Here is a 13715-nt window from a genome sequence, read left to right as displayed (position 1 = left end):
AGAGTGATAGAGATGGCTTAGGGGGGGGGGGGGGGGCGGAGCTTCAGAGCTTAGGGCCTAGGCAGCTGGAGGCACGGCCACCAATGGTGGAGTGATGGATGCACAAGAAGCCAGGAGGAGTGCAGAGATCTCAGCGGGTTGTACGGCTGGAGGAGATTACAGAGATAGTGAAGGGCCAGGCCATGGAGGATTCGAAAACAAGGATGAGAATCTCTGATCTCTGGAGAAAACAGGCTCCGTGGGCTGAGAGGCTTTTATTCCTTCCAGTTCTTTTTGTGCGTGTGTGTGTGTAGTGTTAACTGCACTAATCATAACAGCTGTCCATTGTTTCCTGTGCTAATATCGCATATATAAACAGACAGCAGTTCGAAGTGCCCAGCGCAGCAACTACTAATTCATATTCCTTACCATAGAGCATTTTTATCATATTTGATCTGTTCAGTAATAGCCTGCATTTGTAGGATTTGCTTCAATAAACATCTTGCTGGGTGCCATTTCCTGAGTCAGGTATGCTGCTACATCTCACCACTGGAGCAGGGGTTTGCTGCCACCTCCTGGTATATATGCATCACTCACCTTGCCTGAAGTGCCATTTTCCATCACAGCTTCAAAAAGGGCTTGTTGGTAGCTTAGGGAATCTGTGTGTTTTGGACAGTATAAAAGGGTACATTTTATGAACATGCAAAGCAAAGGGGCAGCCAAAAGGAGGTGAGAAAGACTGAATCTGTGAGGTAAGTACCTTTTACAGCACTGATTTTGGGCCAGGATGAGCAGAAGAGCGCTTCCTCCAGGCCCAACAAGCTGGCCAGTAAACCCACTACCCCTCCCCCCTTGATCTGTCTCCTGCCCGCACCGATCACCATCGGACCCCTTGGCCACCATCGGACCCTGTCCCACCTTCATCGAACCTCTTCCAACCACAATCTGCTCCCCCTGACCACCATCGGATGGATCCCTCTCGAAAACCATCGGATCCCCCAACCACCATCAGGGATTCCCCCCCTCCCCCCCCCCCCCCCCACCCCACCGACCAACATCTGCTCCCCCCCCGACCACCATCGGACCCTTCTCCCTGCCAGATTGGGACACTGCCCACCACTAGAACAGCCTGACCTCCTTCAGCCTTAGTGACACGTGCTTTCCGCCAGAAGGGCCTCAAGCCTGTCAATCAGGCTGCCTGAGGGCGGGAACACAACAGAAAAAAAAAAGTTATAAACATACATGCAGGGCCTTCGGGAAACCTGTTCATACCGTTTCCCGACCTCACAACAGCACCCCCACCCACAGAACTCACCTCCGGGCTAAAATCTAGGCCTTTATCTTTACCATCCCTGGCGAAATACTCCATTCATCGGGAACTTAGCACAAATTCAACAGATTCCTGGGCACACAATTTTGAAGGTTCAAATATTGTGGGCCAGCAAATCATAGAACAGAGATTACCAGTGTTTTTTTATATGGTGAGCTCCCAGCTTTCTGAGTGTAATAGAATGGTCCCATCAATATTTTGAGTGCCACATCAGTCTCTATTCCCAGAAGCAACCAACTGCCCCCTTCTTGAAGAAACCTTTTTCACAAGGAAACAATGGGTCTTTTCAGCATCTTTTGCAGTAATCTCAGTAAGTGAGGTAAAACAAGTCTCTCTCTCTGTCACTACCTCCCTCTTTTTCTATCCCTCCCCTTTCTACCTCTTTCTGCCTCTCCCCCTCTCCTGTACTCTTTCCACTTTTTTTCCCTCTCTCCACTCAATTTCCCTCCCTCGACCTCTTTCTCCCTCTTTCTCTGTCTCTCCCTCACGCACATAATATTATTTTGTAAAGCAGTTCTTTTGTCTGTCTGTCTCTTTCCTTCTCTCGTACAAAATAACCACGGCCCAGCTTGTTCAACTTCTCCAAGACGCGAGTTCAACAAGTTTTCCCAACATTTTTTATAATTATTAGTTTCTTTTCACTTTGCTCCTCGCAGTGAATATAATGCTGGTTTAGTGAGTGGCAATTGATCAGATAGGCAGTCTGATAAAGCTACTGCAATTTCCATTTTAATAGTCCTAGACGAAATGAATTGAATCCATTCCCCATTCACCACCAGTTAATGTGAGTTCCATTCACTGCACACACAACTGCCCAGGTTTGTGATCAGTCAGCACTGTGCTGCCCATCTCCCGCACAGAGCCAATAGACATACTGTGAGCGCCAGAAATACCTTGCTGGTCCGTCATGTGTACTGCACCACAGTTACAGCAGCTCGGGTAAAATCGTAGAATGCTACAGCACAGAAGGAGGCCAGTCGGCCCATCATGCCTGTGCCGGATTTTTGAAAGAGCTATCCAATTAGTCCCACTCCTCTGCTCTTTCAACTGTTTCATTTTCAAGTGTTTATCTAATTCCCTTTATGAAAGTTACTATTGAATCTTCTTCCATCACCCTTTCAGGCCGTGCTTTCCAGACCACAACAACATAAAAATATTTCTCCTCATTTCCGCCTCTGGTTCTTTTGCCAATTACCTTAAATCTGTGTTCTCTGATTACCGACCCACCTGCCGATGGAAACAGTTTCTCCCTAAGTACACTATCAAAACCCCTCAACATTTTGAATGCCTCTATTAAATCTCCCCTTACCCTTCTCTGCTCCAAAGAGAACAATCTCAGCTTCTCTAATCCCACCACACAACCCAAGTCCCTCATCTTTGGTACCATTCTAGTAAATCTCTTCTGCACCTTCTCCAAGGTCTTGACATCTTTCTTAAAATGTAGTGCCCAGAATTGGACGCAATACTCCAGTCGAGGCCGAACAGATAATTTCTAACGGTTTAGCATAACTTCCTTGCTTTTGTATTCTATACCACGATTTATAAAGCCAAGGATCCCATAGGCTTTATTAACAGCCTTACCAACTTATCCCGCCACCTTCAAAGACTTGAGTACGTAAACTCCCAGGTCTCTCTGTTCCTGCACCCCTTTTTAAACTGTACCATTTAGGTTAATAAAAACAGAAAATGCTGGAAATACTCAGCAGGTCAGGCAGCATCTGTGGAGAGAGAGAAACAGAGTTAACGTTTCAGGTCGATGGCCCTTCATCAGAACGCTTTAGTTTATATTGCCTCTCCTCATTCTTCTTACCAAAATTAATCATTTCACACTTCTCCACATTAAATTTCAGCTGCCATGTCTCCACTCATTTCATCAGTCTGTCAATGTCCTCCTGAAGTCTGTTACTATCCTCTCCCTCCTCTCAGGGAGAGACGTCCTGTATTTGTCCTACTTTAAAGAGTAGGGGGGGGGGGTGCTCTGTTGTAAAGTGGTAACCAATTCAGTTACCCTGTTATGCTGTTATTCATGTCAATGGGTGGAGATCCATATGAAAACTGTGATGGATTAGAAACCAAATGTGGATGAGGAAATGACCAACTTTTTCCCCACTGAGGATATTTAAACAGTAAAGATTAGAGACCAATGTCCCTTTGAACAAATTATAACGATAGCTATGTTTCACAGGGTTACCGAGGAGATCCCGGGTACCCAGGACAGAACGGGGTGAAAGGGACAAAAGGAGAGTCGGTAAGTGTTTTTGAATTGGTCAATGGTCTTCAACTGCTTTTCAGCATTAATCTATATTTGAGAAAGTACTTAGGGCTGGACTTTCGGTTCTGCCCATTTCGGGGCGGTAATGATGGCGGGGCGATAAAGTTTGCGCCCGGGAACAGTTTGCGCCTCAGTCAGCAAAATTCACCAGCTGGGCCCTGAGTGTGGGGTGGAGCGTTAAGGGAGGCGTTACACACCTCTCTTAGGGCACTAGGCCGACTGAGCAACTGAAAATCCCGAGGCCTCCAAGCGCTCTAAGAGGGGCCTGGAGGGGTGGGAGTGAACCTGAAAAAAAACACCCAAAATATTCCCAATAAATGACTCCGCCACCACAGCATAAATCGCAAAAAAAATAACATTTAAACCAATCACACTTACCCGAAGTGGATAGTACTTACCTCACTGCGGTGGCTACATCTTGGACTGCCAGTTTTCACAGGTGGTCCCAGCAGGGCGCTCTACGGAGCGCTACGGATCAGCTAAAAATCAAACCGGTGTCACAACCAGGGGCGTTGCACACTGGCTCGCCTCTTGCGGGTGGTAATGCTCCACATTCCTGTCGATACCGGCACCGAATGTCCCGGCAGGACGCTGGAAGCTGGCCGACCGCCCGGAAGTGCTTACCACCGCCATTGCCGCCCTCTGGGGCGCTAACAGGGGCAGCAGAAGAACGAAAATCCAGCCCTTCGTGTTTTATCATCAGTCCTGTATTTTGTTTTTGCAGGGTGTGCCTGGACAAGAAGGCCCCGGTGGTGGAAAAGGAGAGAAAGGGACAAAGGTAAGGACCCCATCTTGGATGTTCTTATGAATGCCGGGGAGCTGTCATAGGAGGACAGGAATCACTGGTTCAGGAGGCCCCAGGACAATCACCAGCTCTAACTGATGTTCCAGGTTGTTCACACTCCATTCAGGTGGTTTAGGCGAGCCATTGGATGGAGTGATGGGCAGGGACTGAGCTCTGCAGTGCGCCACAGCGGGAGGGGACATAGGCAGGTCCTGCATACATGCAGGCAGCAAAGAGGGAATGAAATACGAGAAAAGCAAGAACAGAATGAAGATGCCGAAAGTTTATCTCATCGGGATGGTTGCCAGCTTGGCAGGCAGTAGCGCTCCTCTATTAGATGCAAGAAAACCACATCATAGATTGGCCTGCTTATACCTATGACATGACCATGTCGATTGGCTGGCTGAAAAATTACCTTCGGGGCCAGTTTTAACGTTGACATTACAGCAATAAAACCACTCCTGACTTCTTGAGTATCTTTAATAGGGGAGTCTAGAACCAGGGGTCACAGTCTCAGAATAAGGGGTCGGCCGTTTAGGACTGAGATGAGGAGAAATTATTTCACTTAGAGGGTGGTGAATCTGTGGAAGTCTGTACCCCAGAGGGCTGTGGAGGTTCAGTGAGTATATTCAAGACAGAGCTCGATAGATTTTTGGATATTAAGGGAATCAAGGGATATGAGGAACGGGCGGGAAAGTGGAGTTGAGGTAGAAGATCAGCCATGATCTTATTGTATGGCGGAGCAGGCGCGAGGGTCCGAAAGGCCTACTCCTGCTCCTATTTCTTATGTTCCTATGTTTATTACTGTAAGGTAAGGATTTGTTTCAGCATCGTACGCGTTACTTGAAATCTTTTTTTTAAACTGCCGACCTAGTGAGCCTGGCAGTCTCAGGATTAATATTGGTAAATAAAGCCTTCAAGATGATAAATCGCGGGGCAATTTCTCTTTGACTCTCAAACTTGAAGAAAAATTCCAAGGAGGTCAATCAAGCATATTAACCAACATTATTCAATGCTGATGGGCTGCTGGAGTGGAAAGTATCTCCCACAGAGTATTTGATCATCTGTTTCTGATCTTTTAACTTTTAATCAGATTCTCAGCCCGATAGTTCCTTTCTCAGGCTGCAGATGGATGGAGCATTAATCAGCTTTGATGGGGATGGTAGTGGGGGGGGGGGGGGGGGGGGGGCGGGAGGACAATTTTGTGTCAAGTTTCCTCCCTGATGCCTCACTGCCCATGGGTGTGAAGAGGGGTCTATGATAGTGAGAGCTTTACTCTGCCTTGTTGGAAGGGCCAAGCTCAATAAGTTGAATGGCCTTCTCCTGTTTCAGGTTTGCTTACATCGTAGAGATGCCTTTGAGCATAAATCTGAGTCACCAAGCTGAAGCAGCTGCAGAGTTGAAACAAAACAAGCTAGCAGCTGTCATGTGAAGCAGGCTGTAACTGTCTCCCTCCCTTCCTCCCCCTGCCCACCAGTTTAGTATGTAGTGCGGAAGATTTACATTTTTCACAAATTTTTCAGGGTGATACTGGATTAACAGGACCCCCAGGCCCGCCAGGATTGGTGAGTTACCTTTTCCTATTGTTTGTATTATAAATTAAAAGATTTCCAAATAAACATCCATTGGAAACATTGCAGCTCACAATGTTGGAATAATGTGACACCGCTTAAAGGGGCACTGTCTACAGGACAAGTGTGCATGACAAACTTTTATTCCACCAATAAGATGGTACAATTCCTACCAAAATGTATTCTTGTACACAACACTAAAAAGTAGTACATGGCCCGTTTAGCTCCTTCATTTTCTCCTAGGGAAGAGACCTGAGATAAAACGCCTTTTTTTTTTCAACAATAATGGCAGTCTCCCCTGTTGGCCTGATTGGTAAGTGTACTGCTGGCTTGAAAATGAACTATGCAGATCAGCAAGGTCCCAGGTTCAATTCCTAGTTGGTGCTGAGTTAAGCCATGCTCCATTGGGGTGCAGCAGTTGGCCTCAGTACCTCTGGACTATTGAGGGGAATAAAATCAGTGACGGCCCCCGCTCCTCATCACTGATTGGTGCTCGTGTGTGGACAGTGATTGAAGATGGGATCGAGCTCAGTTGTGATGCTCCCGCTTGACACACACTGTCAGGACTAAAAGTTGCAGGGCTATGAGCGAGCAGGGGAGTGGGACTAATTGGATAGTGTAATGTATTTGCTTCATGGGTTCTTTGCTTAGGAATTCATAGCAACACATTGCTATTAAGAACTAGTTGGTTTATTAGCAAAGGTTTAACAATCACACTACACATTACCAGTTCATCCACCAGGCTCACAACTGCATACCTCATTGTGGATGACCTAGACCCAACTGGCTGGGGTTTTATTGAGTCTTGTGAACATCACGTGACTGGCTAAGCCACTCCCAACTCAACAGCTCTACAACTATTTTAGTTGTATCAGTAATCAAGTGCCTCCCTGATTAAAGGGGGGGGGGTTTTGCACACTCCAAAAAACTTCTCAAGGGCACTAGAAACACAAATTATACAAGTGCCTCCTGGCTAAAAGGTGTGGTGGGGGAGACATTAAAACTGACAAACTTAAACAAATTAAAATTTAGATATTAAAATCAAGTTACAATTTGGTTGCCGGGGGTGATGATGCACACCAGTCCCTCTGGCGCCCACCTCTCGCAACAGCTCTACAAACCTGTGAGCATACTCACAGGTGCATACATTACAGATAGTTCTTTCAAAGAGGACGCACAGGCATGATGGGCCAAATGGCCTCCTTTCATTGCGGCCTGCTTTCATTGCTTTTTACTGGAAGAAATTGATTGTATTGGAAACTTGTCCCAACCTCACGATGTTTGTGAGTGTTTGCGCGGATGTGTTAATATCCTTGAAGGAAAGGAACATTCTTCTCCTACCTTGTGTGGCCTACATGGAATTCCAGGCAAACATCCAAATGGTTCAATAATTTCATTCATGGAAGGGAACCTGTCACCTCATCCACGTTAGGCTACATGTGGCTCCAGTCAGAAGTGGGCTTAGGGTAAGTGGGATGAGCAATATGTACTGCCTTGCACATATCGCCCGCATCATGTCCAGGACCACGTATAAGAAACTATTCTTTCCAATGATGATGCAATGGGTTGGTTCACTTAGGGCCTACTCCCACGTGTTTCTCTGAAGGTTTCTTCCCTGTGAAGGCATTCTCTTCTGACTAGCTGCAGGGAAGCAGTTTGCACAATGGGATTTAATTGAATTTCAAATCCGTTTTTCCATTGATGAGCTCAGTTTTTCAATGGATCATCAGGACATTGAGTGCAAAATAGCCGAGTCATCCAACCTCAGGAGATAAGGTTCCAGGGCCTTTGATTGTATTGATTGCCTCTCATAGCCAATATTGCAGCCTTTGAGAAAAGTTCAGAAAATATATTCAAGTTGTCCTGAACTGGGGCCACGGAATTCCACAACAAAGCCTTATCTTGTTTGCGTAGCTCATCTTTGAGGGAGTGCTCAAGAGGATTGGCCCCCATCTCTGTGTTTTGCAGTGGCTTGTAATGAATGAGCTCCAATACATTTTTTAAAATTTGTTCTTGGGCTGTGGCAAGGCCAGCATTTATTGCCCATCCCTAATTGCGCTTGAGTGGCTTGCTAGGCAATTTCAGAGGGCAGTTCAGAGTCAACCACATTGCTGTGGGTCTACAGTCACATATAGGCCAGACCAGGTTTCCTTCCTGAAAGGACATTAGTGAAGCAGATGTGTTTTATATGACAATTGGGTCGTTTCATGGTCACCATTACTGATACTAGCCTTTTATTCCAGATTAATTCGATTAGATGAATTTAAATTCCCCAGCTGCCGTGGTGGGATTTGAACTCATATCTCTGGAACACTTGTCCAGGCCTCTGGATTACTGGTCCAACAACATTACCACTATGCTACCATTCCCCAAATGTGAATAGAATTGGAAATATTTAAAAGTAGGTAGTAATCATTTAATGCACTAATTTAGGGAATCGACAAGTAAAACCAAAATTTCACATTTAAAATAAAAATCAACTACACATTTTAGTATTGGTACACAGAAGCTATACCCAATTCAGTACACAGACCATGTATATGTGCATAAAGAAAGACCTGCATTTATATAGCGCCTTTCATGACCAATGGACGTCTCAAAGCGCTTTACAACCAATGAAGTACTTTTGGATGTAGTCACTGTTGTAATGTAGGAAATGCGCAGCCAATTTGCACACAGCAAACTCCCACAAACAGCAATGTAATAATGACCAGGTAATCTGTTTTTGTTATCTTGATTGGGGGATAAATATTGGCCAGGACACCCGGGATAACTTCCCTGCTCTTCTTCAAAATAGTGCCCTGGGATCTTTTACATCCACCTGAGAATGCAGACGGGGCCTGGGTTTAACGTCTCATTTGAAAGGCGGCATGTCCGACAGTGCCGCACTCCCCCAGCTCTGCACTGGAGTGTCAGCCTAGATTTATGTGCTCATAACCACAACCTTTGGACTCAGAGGCGAGTGTGCTACCCACTGAGCCACAGCTGACACTACATAAGTATAACCAGGTCAAAGCACACACCGCACAGCAGAATGCTGATGGGCAGATATTGGACCGACTTCAAGCACAATGTGGCAACTGTGGGTCATCAGCTGTCAAGAGGACCATTTACACAAAGGGCAAGAAGAATGGGAATGGAGTGGGACTATAAGCTTGTTTTGACAAAATTCTTCACAAACTTAATTTCCACCGATCAACAAGCTGCTATTATATGTGAGCATGTCAGAGTAAAACAAAAATAATTGTGTCTCTTATTTTATTTCAGGGAATGGCTTCAGAATATGGCCTGCAGCAGTTTGGAACGCCTGTAAGTTTTCCTAATTCTTAGGGCTCCTCACAACCACTGTTTGCTTCTTTATTGAGCACCCTGGGTGCAGGACAAGGCTGAGAAGAATAGGAGAGAAGGTGAGATCAAGCAAGGAGGAGTGGTTGGGTTTTAAAACAGATAGATTTCAGGAGGGAGGAAAGATTGAGGGAAGTGAGGAGTTCTGCAGATTGGAAAGCAATGAATTAGTGCAGAAGGTGGTTTGTAATGAATCCATGGTTATTGTCTCTAGGCAACTGAACAGTACCCAACACGTGGCCCCTTTTTTTAACCACTTTGTTTTGTAATCAGCGCATTTTCCCCCACTGTATAATATTTTACAGCAAACCATGTAAACTGCGCCGGGGGGAAAAAAAATCACTTGAACCCCGATTTCAGCCTGGGGCAAGAGGCAAGCGGGGTGGGGGTGAGGGGGCAGGAGGTCAAGTGTTACATTTGCCCCAGTTCTCTAACGTGAGGTCCGGCCCATTTTAACTCACGGACCACATGCGCCAGACACAAATTCCGGCCAAACCCGGTCGTCAATGATGTCAGGCCGCTGGGCGGGAGTCAGGCAGGAAGCAACGTTTGAGAACCTGCAACAAGGTCTCTGGCAGTCAGGTAAGTGGGGGGGTGGGGGAGTGGGGGGTAGGGGGAGGCGGTAGATAGGTGATCGTGGACAAGCAGGAAAACCCAGGAGGAACAATCCTGCACTTGTGTGGCACCAAACCCGGTTGCACACTGTTCAAATGTTGTCTGAATTACGTCATCAGACCCCAACTTTTGAATTTCAGTGATGCTCTAGCCTGCCTGGGACCAGGGCCTGGCTGGCTGCCCAAACTGTACCTGTTAAAATGGTGAAAGATGTGAAGACACCATGCATGAGGTGAGTAGTTCGCTGACAACATTTTTATCCTACACACGTCCAAGGCCGGATTAAGGGCCTGATGGAGCCTTGGGCAAACTGATCCAAATAGGCCGATAGTTATATTTGTTCATGTTCATGTTCATTACATTACGTATATGATTCTGATTCTGAGTATGAAAACAGAGGCCAGTATATTCAACATATATATCAAACGTATACCATACTATAAGAAATTAATATAATATATTATATATTAACTTATATTTTATATATTATATATATTATACAATAACAGTTAAATAATAACATGGATAAATAGTAATTTTTAAGAGACCGATCGCGCCGGGAGGCCACTCAGCCAGGGCTAGGGGCGGGCAGGAGAACTGATAGTGCTCCTGTCTGCCAGTTATTTCTATCAGTTCTCCTGCCCGCCCCTAGCCCTGGCCTAGTGGCCTCCCGATGCATTGTCCTGCCCCTAGCCCAGGCCTAGTGGCCTCCCAGTGCATTGTCCCACCCCTAGCCCAGGCCTAGTGTCCTCCTGGTGCATTGTCCCGCCCCTAGCCCAGGCCGAGTGTCCTCCCGGTGCATTGTCCCACCCCTAGCCCAGGCCTAGTGGCCTCCCGGTGCATTGTCCCGCCCCTAGCCCAGGCCTAGTGGCCTCCCAGTGCATTGTCCCACCCCTAGCCCAGGCCTAGTGGCCTCCCGGTGCATTGTCCCACCCCTAGGCCAGGCCGAGTGGCCTCCCAGTGCATTGTCCCACCCCTAGCCCAGGCCTAGTGGCCTCCCGGTGCATTGTCCCACCCCTAGCCCAGGCCGAGTGGCCTCCCAGTGCATTGTCCCACCCCTAGCCCAGGCCGAGTGGCCTCCCGGTGCATTGTCCCGCCCCTAGCCCAGGCCGAGTGGCCTCCCGGTGCATTGTCCCGCCCCAAGCCCAGGCCGAGTGGCCTCCCACACCGGCCCGCTGCTTTCCCGGGCCGAGTTTGAAGATGAAGGTAGGACTTAAATTTTTTTCAATCCGCCCCACAATTAATCCGCCCCACGGTTAATCTGCCCCACGGTTAATCCGCCCCACAATTAATCCGCCCCGTGATTAATCCGCCCCACGGTTATTCCGCCCCACAATTAATTCACCCCGCGGTTAATCCGCCCAATGGTTAATCCGCCCCACGGTTAATCCGCCCCGTGATTAATCCGCCCCACGGTTAATCTGCCCCATGGTTAATCCGCCCCACAATTAATCCACCCCGTGATTAATCTGCCCCACGGTTATTCCGCCCCACAATTAATTCGCCCCGCGGTTAATCCGCCCCGCGGTTAATCCGCCCTATTGTTAGTCCGCCCCATTGCTAATCCACCCCGACCACGTCCCATTTTTGTAAGGCATGGGAAGTTAATGTCAGGACATTAGAATCCCATTAATAGAAGAGTTTGGGACAGACACAGAGCACAAGGCCAGACATTCCTCTTGGCCGTAATGTTATCTGAGTGTTTTTTTACCGAATGATAATGAATGTGTTGATTTTAATAACAGTGATTTACTGCTGAATGAACAAATAGCATAATCCGATTCAGTGGAAGGAATTACAGAGCCAATCAGGGATACAGCATGGAATTACTGAGCTAATAAGAAACAGAGTAGGGAATTACAAAGCCGAGCAGGGACTGTAGCCAAGCTGTTCCAGTACAGCGACAACACTGGCATCTACCCAACAATATGGAAAATTGTCCATTCCACAAAAAGCAGAACAACGCCAATCCGGCCAATTAACATCCCATCAGTCTACTCTCAATCATCAGCAAAGTGGTGGGAGGAGTTATCAGCAGTGCTATCAAACGGAACTGACTCATCAATAACCTGGGTTCCATCAGGTCACTCAGCTCCAGACCTCATTACAGCATTGGTCCAGACATGGACAAAAGAGCTGAATTCGAGAGGTGAGGTGAGACATCAGGTAGCATTTGACCGAGTGGCACCAAGGAGCCTCAGTAAAACTGATGTCAATGGTAATCAGGGGAAAACTCACCACAGGCTGGAGTCATACCTAGCACAAAGGAAGATGGTTCTGGTTGTTGGATGCCAATCATCCCAGCCCCAAGGCATCGCTGCAGGAGTTCCTCAGGGCAGTGTCCTAGGCCCAACCTCCTTCAGCTGCTTCATCAGTGACCGTCCCTCCATCATAAGATCAAAAATGCGGATGTTTGCTGATGATTGCACAGTGTTCAGTTCCATTCGCAACTCTTCAGATAATGAAGCAGTCAGTGCCCACATGCAGCAAGACCTGGACAACATTCAGGCTTGAACTGATCAGCGGCAAGTAACATTGGCGCCACACAAGTGTCAGGCAATGACGATTCCAACAAGAGAGAGTCTAACCACCTCGCTTGCTATTCAATGGCATTACCATCACCAAATCCCCCACCATCAACATCCTAGGGACCACCATGGGCCAGAAACTCGGCTGGACAAGCCATGTAAATTTTGTGGCTACATGAGCAAGTCAGAGGCTGGGTATTCTGTGATGAGTGACTCATCTCCTGACTCCCCGAAACCTTTCCACCACCTACAAGGCACAATTCAGGAGTGTGATGGAATACTCTCCATTTGCCTGGATGTGTGCAGCTCCAACAATACTCAAGTAGCTCGACACCATCCAGGACAAAGCAATCCATTTGATCAACCCCCCATCGTATAGCCTAAACATTAAACCCTCTCTACCAGTGTCATGTAGGCGATCTCTACCACCTAGAAGGACAAGGGCAGCAGATGCATAGAAACATAGAAACATAGAAAATAGGTGCAGGAGTAGGCCATTCGGCCCTTCGAGCCTGCACCGCCATTCAATAAGATCATGGCTGATCATTCCCTAAGTACCCCTTTCCTGCTTTCTCTCCATAGCCCTTGATCCCCTTAGCCGTAAGGACCATATCTAACTCCCTCTTGAATATATCCAATGAACTGGCATCAGCAACTCTCTGCGGTAGGGAATTCCACAGGTTAACAACTCTCTGAGTGAAGACATTTCTCCTCATCACAGTCCTAAATGGCCTACCCCTTATCCTAAGACTATGTCCCCTGGTTCTGGACTTTCCCAACATCAGGAACATTCTTCCCACATCTAACCTGTCCAGTCCCGTCAGAATCTTATACGTTTCTATGAGATCCCCTCTCATCCTTCTAAACTCCAGTGAATAAAGTCCCAGTTGATCCAGTCTCTCTTCATATGTCAGTCCAGCCATCCCTGGAATTAGTCTGGTGAACCTTCGCTGCACTCCCTCAATAGCAAGAATGTCCTTCCTCAGATTAGGAGACCAAAACTGAACACAATATTCCAGGTGAGGCCTCACTAAGGCCCTGTACAACTGCAGTAAGACTTCTCTGTTCCTATACTCAAATCCCCTACCTATGAAGGCCAACATACCATTTGCCTTCTTCACCGCCTGCTGTACCTACATGCCAACTTTCAATGACAGATGAACCATGACACCCAGGTCTCGTTGCACCTCCCCTTTTCCTAATCTGCCGAATGGAAACACCATCACCTGCACGTTCCCCTCCAAGTCACACACCATCCATATATTGTCGTTCCTTCATCGCTGCTGGGTCA

The 13715-nt window shown here is 47.2% G+C and overlaps 1 protein-coding gene across 1 annotated transcript in view; it reads left to right on the top strand.

Moving 5' to 3' along the window:
- The window catches only part of LOC139267082 (collagen alpha-1(XIX) chain-like), a 679874-nt gene that overhangs the window by 506340 nt on the left and 159819 nt on the right, over positions 1 to 13715 (top strand). Inside the window, exons 25-28 of the mRNA XM_070884859.1 lie at positions 3495 to 3557; positions 4306 to 4359; positions 5889 to 5930; positions 9204 to 9245. Coding sequence (XP_070740960.1) covers positions 3495 to 3557; positions 4306 to 4359; positions 5889 to 5930; positions 9204 to 9245 — 201 coding nt within the window. The remainder of the gene's footprint in view (positions 1 to 3494; positions 3558 to 4305; positions 4360 to 5888; positions 5931 to 9203; positions 9246 to 13715) is intronic.

Source organism: Pristiophorus japonicus, chromosome 7, assembly GCF_044704955.1.
Source record: "Pristiophorus japonicus isolate sPriJap1 chromosome 7, sPriJap1.hap1, whole genome shotgun sequence".
In the NCBI taxonomy this organism is placed as follows: Eukaryota; Metazoa; Chordata; class Chondrichthyes; family Pristiophoridae; genus Pristiophorus; species Pristiophorus japonicus.
This window is presented reverse-complemented; position numbering and strand designations above follow the sequence as displayed.